A 9710-nucleotide genomic window follows, 5' to 3' on the forward strand; every position below is an offset into this window, starting at 1 on the left:
GTGAACTATGGGTGGTACAAACACGTCATAGTCTAGTGGACCATGTTGCTATTAATATAAGGTTCAATTTCCTTTCATCATTTTGATCATTAAATACCTCATAAGTCAAATAAGAGTCTAATGCTAAAATTTGAAGTTAAGTATAGGAGATGTTGTTATCACAATTATTCATATCATCACTTAATTAAAAGGGGATCTACTTACTATAAACTTACTCTCCATTTTAGCCATTAATTTTATGGATATCTAATGGTTTAGATCTACTCATTAATTTAAATCATTGAATTTCCATATAATTGACGGCTATGATGAGGTTGTAATAAGTGGATCTCTCCCCCTTACCTAATATCACCTTATCTTTATTCTAACAGAATAAATTGAAGAGCGTAAAATTTGTATATTGATAGTGTAAAGATTCACACATAGTCAGTACATCATTTATCGTTCATTTTATATTAACTTTTATTAAAGAGACGATGATGATTGAAAATAGACGGTGGATGATTCAGTGATAGAATAAAAACTCTTACATTATCTATATATACATTTTTTTTTTCTAAATGAAATACAACAAATATTAATTAGATGAGGGAATACAATAAACAATACACAGTATTGGGAATAAATGTATTAAAGGAAATTGATGCATTTGTATCATAAAAAATAATAGAAATATGCTTTAGTGCATTGGGCATTTGCAATTTGTGAAGGAGACTATTAAAAGCTAAAAAAAGTAATTCAAATAAATGTTAGTCCAATCCCAGAAAAATTATAAAAAATCATACACAAAATCATTACATAGTACCTGGACCTCATCTAATTGATAATACTGCTTTGTTATTGTTGTATTTTAACAAGAACTAAAAAGGTTTAAGTCTTATATAATTCTTGGAATGGCCCCTTTGAAACAAAGAATCTAGCAAGCTAGATATATAAGCATGACAAAGTGTTATATAAGATAAGACACATATCCAAGGAAACATAAGAGGAGAGATAAATTAAGATGTCTTGTAGTTTCAAATCTCTTTCAAGAGCAGTGTACGAGGAACACCAAGAGCATGTACATAAGAATGTTGAGGAGATAAGCAAGTACCTTATAACAAAGGGAAATTTATGCAACAAGTCTCAGTCACTAACAGTTTGGAGAAAATCACTTGTATTTAGTTGTAAAGGATTCACAGTGATAGATTCATGTGGGAATCTAGTGTATCGGGTTGACAATTATACTCTGCACCCAGATGAAGTTATTCTCATGGATGCTTCTGGAAACTCTGTCTTCACCATGCGTCGCCGTACGGTATGTATAAGTATAACTTTCCATTTCTTTCTTAGCTTTTTTTATGTCTCTTTTTTCTTTCGCCTACCAACACAAGCATTCTTATCAATATCATCATCATATTAGTTATTAGTAGTACGGTGTATATAAGCAATTGTAAATCCTTGAGTAACATAAAGACATGTATATATATATAAGCATATATTAGTGCATAGGACTATGATATAAACTCAAGTTCCAGCAACCCAAAAAGTCTGACAAAATTGGCACCATTATTATGCGACCATTCTTCAAACCTACTCTGATCATTCTTCAAATATGCTTCAAACATACTCCGAAGATTACTGTGTTGTCAAATAAATCTTTTTGGAGTGTAGGTTTGAATCATTGTTTTGCATCTTTAATGACTTAATTGATGATAATAATAATAATAATAATAATAATGATAATAAAAAATTTAAAAATACTAATTAGTAGGAGAGTCCTCTAAAGTATAAGACTTTAGAGTTGGGCATAAATTTAATTGTAGATTCACAGAATGAGGTTTAGAGAAACCATATCAGAAATTGTGAGCACTATAATTTTGAAAGAAGACTAAGTGAGGGTTTACCAAATAAATATATATGTAGTAAATTAAGAAGGTAATATATATGCACTTAAAGATTTATATATAGGTCGTACATCATCTACTATTCATTTATATTTTTTGAAGAGTGAATAATAATAAAATATGAATGATAGAAGACACAATGACACTATATCAAATTAAACTCATACCGTTAATGCATACATTTTTTTTCCTTGTAACTTATAGCCTATATGTAAGAATGAAATCGATTGCAATGATATGAAAATTGGTTACAAACATTATTCCATTCCTGTAATTAAAATTTGTGACAGCTATTTTGATTGGAATTATGTAACATGACATTTGTGGTCTTAATAAAACTGTATTGTTTAACAATATGTTGTTTTTATTTGATTTCAGAAGTTTGGATTAATAGAAAGCTGGTATGTGTATGAAGGGGAAATGGAAAACCAGTGTAAAAGGAGGAGTAACATAGATAAGTCAAGAAAGAATCCAGTTTGTTGTGTAAAGAAGAGTGTAAATATTTTAACCAGCAATCCCAAGGTTCAGGCATGTGTATACCGTGTAACCTCTGATTCATATAAACAACATGCCATGTTTACAATTGAAGGTTCCTATGAACATAGGACATGTAAGGTGTTGGATGAGTTCAAAAGAGTTGTAGTTGAAATCAAGATGAAGGAGGCTAATAGCAAAAATGTCACTTTTGGGATAGAGATTTTTCAGTTAATTGTTCACCCTGGATTTGATCCTGACTTTGCTATGGCAATTGTTTTATTACTTGATCAAATGTTTTCATAGCAATCTTCACTACTTATATATGAAGTAAAACACTTCCCATGTTTCTTTACCTTGTACAACAGATTTTGATGTGCATAGAGAAAAGAACAGTATGTTATTCTCTGTTATATTCGATTCAACCGGGTCAGTGGAACCAAAAATGTTCTATTTGCATAATACCGCCAACATTTCTGTAACTATACAATACCTAAGCATTGGGCACTGCTGTAAGTTAATCATCACAGTTATATTCTGAGAACCAGAGAACTTAAGCTCACCATTGGTTCATGCTCTACATTAATCAGAATTCTGCTGTTTTGTACATCTGTGTTTAATGTTACAAATTTTGAATCATATTTGCCCTTGAACATAAACACTAGCAACAAACTCATTACAAGGTTGCAGCCACAACATATAATGATTTACTATTTACAAAACAGCCTTTTACTAACCTAATATTTGCTAATACACAGCTATCAGCCACATCTACGGTCAACAATTATTGATTACATCAAACTTATTTGTCCCTTCCCCTTTTCCAATCTGTCAATACTAATTTTCCAACCTGTTGTTGACCAACATATGCTGCCTTACCCAGATCCCTTGCAGGTGGGGGCATCATGCAATGTTGCTTCAGGACGCTGGTAGTTGTACTTGTACGTTTGCCTTCCACGGTCGAGACCCTAACTGGTTTATTGGGTGATGATCTACTTGATTTTGAAGTAGACCATGAACAAAGACCTTTCTTAAAATTATTGGAGTGGCTACTATTCTTATTCTCAACTATGGTAAGCCTTGGCTTCTTTGAGGGCATTGTTTGCCCCACGCTTCTGGACACCACATCTGATCCGATCACTGAAATCGGAGTTGAAGGCTTTTCTTCAAGTTTCTCATTTGATTTAAGGTTGCAAGTTTTCATGGCTTTATGTGAAGTCTTCCTTTCCCATCTTAAAACTCCAAATGAATTCTGCCTCGGTGATTGAGTAGCAAGTTCGTAGAGAGTTCGTGCAGCAGCTATTACTCTTGGACAACGCCCATCTGTCACAAACAAAAATGTTACGGGGCGAACATAGAGAAAGCGAGCAAAAGGTCTTAGGGAAAAAACTTGTACAGAAATACTCATAATAAAAGTAGCCACATCCGTAACATCATACCATTTTCTTTAGTATCTACTTGGCCTCCCAATTCTGCATTTTGAGGACAAAGATCAGTCAGATTGGTCCGAGAGGTAAAAGAAAAAGGGGAGAGGGGAGAAGACAAAAATAAATTAGAGATAAACAGTAAGCTCAGGTAGCCAAATAAAAATGTGTACCTGCATTAAACTGAGAATCTTTACATGTTACAGGAGATGAAGAATCCCACTGAAAGGAAGAAAGATTAGGAAATAAAGGTGGCAAAAGTTTATTGCCTGAACTGCCACTTGAAGGAACAAGACTCGTGTCATAACTGAATGAATCAAGGTTTATGAAGCTACTGCGGTCGATATCTGTGAAGTTGGTAATGACACCTATCCTTGCCCATTTACCTTGGCATGCGCTTCTACTTGTTGATAACTTAACTGTGTCGGAATTAGTTCTAGAGTGGCCACCAAAAGCATGTAACCATGGAAAGGAAGGCAAGCTTGGCAGACGGGATGCTTGCTTGCCTGAACGTAGGTCATTAGTACTCTTGGTGGTAATGGCAAGCTTGGACACATCAAGCAGCAAAGAATCCAAATCTTGGAATGGATGGATTGCAATTTGTTCTAAGACATCCTTAGGTTGAGACAATGGAGAGTCAAGTGGACTAGCTATACTTTCTGTTTCACTACAAGGATCCTGGATGTCGAGCGCTTGTCAGTACAAAATCACATTAACAATATTGTATGAAGGTTTATCACAAATGAAAGTGAATTAAAATAGGCATAAATGGCCAAGCCCAAGCACGATGTTTCTCTTGGTGACCAAAGAAGTCAAATATGATGATGCAACTCTTTAGAACAATAAATGAAGTGGTCCATTAAAAAACTGAAAATCTTATTCTATTAAAGCCAAAACTGCAGACATACTTGAAACCATATATATTTACCTTCAAACATGAAGACATATCTTTTGTGCAGGACTGGTCTTTTTCCCCATTACCAGCACTTTCTACTGCACAAACTGAACTCAATTCGCAAGGGGACATCTTGTTGGAGGAGCAATCTATCTCAGCCGTATTTTGAGAATGAACAGATTTTGGGGACTGAAGGATAGAGCAAGCCTTTCTAACTGAATTCATGAAAGTTTCATTCAAACTTGATGTTCTCTTCACTTTTTCTTTCCCTAAATTGGGGTGAGCAAAAGTGCCCTTAAGTAGCTCATCTAACGATGGCTCATCCATCAGCTTCGTGACATCACGAAAATCATGCTTCAGACCATATAATCCTGGCAAAAGTTTCCAAAATTTGTATTTGAAATATTATTTTAGCTCCACTCAGCAACGGCAACTACAGATCATAAAAAACACAAAGCATTCTAGATTTCTGGTAAAGAGGCTAAGCTTAAAACTCTGAGCATCAACAAAACGAAGAATATATTTGTTCCTTGGAACTTCAGATTAATGGTGACATGCTAGATCATTTCATATATAATTTACTGATGTATAACGACATGTGGGTTAAACCCTAACTATCAGTTATACAGGTAACAGATACAAGTCATATTACCAGAAAAGCATAATTTTCATATGCTCACAGAAATGGCTGGGTTAGAAAGTGTGTACTATGTAGCTAATCCCAAAGAACAGCATGTAGTGGCTGACCGAAATTGATATAGCTAAATAGCAGGCAGCAGAATGGCTGCTGTAGTGAAGGTCATGGGTATAAGCTGACTAAAAAGAGAAATTATTAGAGACAGGAGAGCTCATTAAAGGCATGGCCCCCGTAAAGAGTACAGTCAGCAAACCAAAGACCTGTGAATGATGGATGGCTTCCAGGGCATCACTGGACTTGCCAGAAAAGTTATGTGTGCAGAAAACAGAAAAGCACAGACCAGCGAAGGGGACAGGGGAGCACAACACAGAAGCCAATAGACCTGTGAAGGATCTCTGACAGCGGAATATGACTGGGATTGGCAAGAAAAGAGAAGTGATTTGGTGCTGGAATAGTAATGTTTATTCACAGAAGAAGAAGGTGGGTCTGCAATAGCTTGTGCACGGAAGGTCATCCGGGGGAAGAGCCAACCCAAGTAATGGTAAAGTTGAGATTTACCAAGTGAGGGTAAATAAGACATTTTGTAAGACGAAGAGATGGAAAATAGAGATTTGCTGAGTTAGAGGATAAAATTTTAATGAAAAGATGAGGGAAACAGAAAAATGCTAATTCTAGCAGCCACATGAATCTAGCGGCCGCAACTGAAAAATTCAAGGTGACATGTTGCAAGTCTATGACTGTAGTCTGGCCATTTGACGCACCCGGCGAAGCTGCTATAGCAACACTATTAACTACATCATTTGGCTGCTTTTAAGCTGGAAAGGTGCAGCATCAAACTAGACTTGTTTCTGGCTTCAATATTATTACAAAAACAGTATTTTTAAAAAGTCAGTTGTTGAAAAAGAATGCATGGGGCACATCTATACAGCACAACAGTCAACAGGACAAATGCAGATGGGGTTTTCCATATATTAAATGGAATGAAAAGAATTGTCAGATAGATCAAATAATAATGAAACGTGCAAACAGCCAAATCAGATACACAATGCACAGAAAATAAAAAGTTTATGAAGGGAAACTATAGGAGATTTATGAAGGAGAACAATAAGCCTAAATAATTACATACCAAAAACGTTATTCCCTCCACTGGCAGAACTGCAGCCTGATGGACCCATCTTCATAGAGGATGACTCAAATTTAGACTTAGCAGAAGGCACTTTAAAGTTCCTTTTATCAGCACGCTTGCTGGCATTGCACTTTTGCTTTTGCAATTGACTTTTCTCTATACCAAAATAAAAGGAAAATAAATGTAAGAGCATATAGATAAAACACAATTCATCGTTCATTTGGGGGAGGGGTACCTGGATTTGACTCATCAATTCCATTTGTGTTCGCAGAATCTTCTGATTGGGACACCCTTGCCCTTTTTGAACATGAACTGCTACTCTTGTTAACTTTTGCTGCTTTTCGATGTAATGGTACACCTTCCAGTGTTGAAGAAATTACAAGACAATTTTTTTCGTTACCCGCAGGCATATTTTTGGGCAACTCTTCACCCTTAAGATGGGGAAGCTGACTGGTACTGTTACAGAGTTGAGTCTCTAGAAATACATTATGGGGGTAGAACAAGGCATCAGTTTCCATATTTGCAACATCTGGCACAACAACATTGACTGGATAAAATCACGTAATATAAACATTAAAGCTAACGTGGGAAAACATAAGACAATAAGGGTAATGGCTATTTAAAGTTAACAGCATGGGAAAGAGTGTATTCCCACACGTGGTATTGAGACAACACGAACCCAAGCGTAGAGCAGAGAGTGCAAGCATCTCCACTACCACTTGGTGATGTTCAACCAACTCCCAACACTTATCACGTCATGTATCACATAGATACTCCAATACATTCGTGTCCCATTAATTGAAAACAACAATGAGATGTTTGATGTTTCCACTTTCCATATTGAACATCAACCTTCAATTATCTTATATTGACGAGGAGGAAAACTTCTATTCGCTCCAGTTAGAACGCTCATCACTAGGTTCATTTTTTATTTCTAATGATAAATTATGAACACATGCCCTAATAAGAGACTTTTCAATAGCACATAAATAAATCATATAAAAATTGGAAATTTGCAAACCCCATTTTTTATTATAGCAATTCCATTTTCCCAGTCTCAAAAGTCAAAACTTTTCACGATTTACAAACACTCCTAATCTTAACACAATCAAGCAACAGAATAGCACAGATCAAAACCCCAAAACCACATAACTTAACAAAAAAATATCATCCAATATTTTTTTCCTTTTTAATTAAAGGTCAAAATGATAACTTTCAAGAATAACATACATAGACAACTAAAAAAGCCGACTAAAAATTATAACTTTCAAGAATAACGTACATGATAAAACAAACAACAAAAAATGGGGGGTATAATAAAACTCACTATTTTCATTGTCAATTGAGCTAGAATGTGTAACCATGAGTGAAACGCTATCGTTTTGATGCTCAACACCACCAGATCTGGAAAAACCCTCGGATCCCATCAATTTCGGTTCAACCGCCACGTCAACATGCAAAGCCAATTCCACAGCATCCATAAACAGAAACAAAACCTAAAACAAAAACCCTACAACCCAAAAAACAAAAAAACCTCGAAAACAACACCAAACAGCGAAATCAGCATTTTAAAACAAAGGATAACTGTTTCAGAAGGAATTAGGAGGTGAAATCGAGTGAAGAAATGGAAAGTGGAGAGAAAAAGAGTGGTTGGTAGAGAAGAACATGTTGCGGCTGAAAGAGAATTTTTCTAGGGCAAAATTTGGGGGAGAAAATTGGTATATATAGTTTTCGGGAAATAGTGTGATGTGTTTTGATACAGTGTATCGGTGGAGAATATTCCGGTAAGGGTAGTTCTACTCTGTGATGATGACTTCAGTTAGAGTTACTTTTGTTTTTGTTGTTTGGGAGTTTTTCGTATTTTCGTCTTCTTGACGTGGCCTTATCCATTTTTTTGTGCTTATTGGTTAAAAAATTACTCCATGAATGCTTGTGAGTTGTGTACAAATAAAAATTGTACCATACAATTGATGAACATCCATTTTTATACTTTTAATTTCTGCGTGTAATAAACTAATAATTGATAATGAAAAATAAAAAAATTGAAATTACTACTTGTGATTGTTTATAAATGACTAATTTAATACATATTTAACATTATTTGTATTATTTTGGGTTTTCCCGTTTTTTTAAAAATTGGTATACATTATAATTTTGACGGAAGAAAAAATATTTTTAGTCCTTTTTATAGACTAACATGGTTTTGAAATAAAAATTGATTAGCATCTTCAGAGTAGGTTATATAGATTTTGTTTCTAAACCAAAATTGTTGTAAAAAGTTAAAAAATTTACTTTTAATTTCTCGTATAGCACATTAACATGTAGTAAAATATCAAATCATTATCCATTCATAACAAAAAAAAATGTTATACAACAGCACAGTCAAAAATAATCTCGTGTAAAAGGAAATTCTTTTAATTTAAGATGCTAACTTTGTTATAAATTATCATAGAATCATTCGAGCAAATACTTTGTCTTAATTTGAATCATTTCTTGATTTTTCTCCATTATTAGACCATGTGTAAATTTTATTATAATTTTTTAGGGAGGTTGAAGGTTTTTATTAGAGTTGTGCTAGTATCGAAGGTGTATCCTCATTTTAATGGAATGTTAGGTGTGTAGAAATGTTTGCTATTTTTATTTTTTATTTCTATTTTAAAAAAACAATTTTTATATTTATATTTTATTTTTTTTAAATGTGTTTGTTATTCTCATTTTTAAAGTTATTCTACAAATCATGACAATTATCCTTTCAAATAATTCAATTCTAAACTTTAAAAACTAAAGTAATCGTGTCATTGATTTTATGGGATATCTTCGTATGTGATACTTGTATTTTTTCAACTGATTTATGTATACAGTTAAAAATTTAAATATCTTTAATTGTTGAACTTATTTATTAGCTACCACAAAAACATGTGGTAAGTAATAACGAACTATAAGTGATTTCATATGCTATCCAAAGAAGTTAAAGTTAAAACAAATTGGTAACATACAAGTGCTCAAGTATTTAATTTAGGTTGTTGTATCTGTGAGGGCCGCAATTTTTATCCTAATGTTATATATTATCATATTTATCATCAAATTATTTCAATAATATCATTAGAAGAGACAAATAAAAGTTGTTATGTTGAGATATAAATACATAAATTCTATTATGGAAATATGCAATGGTCTGAAAGATGGACTCACAAAATAATTTTAGCGTTTTGTTGATTAATGCATAGAGTTATTGAAAAATATACTCCCTTCATTTCATATCTTTTAA

General features: G+C 33.7%; 2 protein-coding genes across 4 annotated transcripts; one reads left to right on the forward strand and one right to left on the reverse strand.

The window, feature by feature from the left end:
* On the forward strand, positions 897-2705 carry LOC109349944 (protein LURP-one-related 17-like). Its single transcript, XM_019591018.1, has 2 exons — positions 897-1297; positions 2265-2705. Exons 1-2 carry the CDS (start codon positions 1004-1006, stop codon positions 2664-2666), a joined length of 696 nt encoding a protein of 231 aa, XP_019446563.1. The 5' UTR covers positions 897-1003; the 3' UTR covers positions 2667-2705.
* LOC109349943 lies at positions 2861-8308 on the reverse strand. Of its 3 annotated transcripts, none has more exons than XM_019591015.1 (7): positions 7770-8308; positions 6678-6989; positions 6443-6598; positions 4713-5050; positions 3958-4462; positions 3800-3832; positions 2861-3683 (listed from the first exon to the last, which is right to left on the reverse strand). In XM_019591015.1, exons 1-7 carry the CDS (start codon positions 7921-7923, stop codon positions 3163-3165), a joined length of 2019 nt encoding a protein of 672 aa, XP_019446560.1. In that variant the 5' UTR covers positions 7924-8308; the 3' UTR covers positions 2861-3162. The 3 variants fall into 3 exon arrangements, with proteins under 3 accessions (XP_019446560.1, XP_019446562.1, XP_019446561.1); XM_019591017.1 differs by having other exon boundaries at positions 6678-6917; positions 7770-8307; XM_019591016.1 differs by having other exon boundaries at positions 6678-6971; positions 7770-8307.

This window comes from Lupinus angustifolius, chromosome LG06 (assembly GCF_001865875.1).
Source record: "Lupinus angustifolius cultivar Tanjil chromosome LG06, LupAngTanjil_v1.0, whole genome shotgun sequence".
NCBI lineage: Eukaryota > Viridiplantae > Streptophyta > Magnoliopsida > Fabales > Fabaceae > Lupinus > Lupinus angustifolius.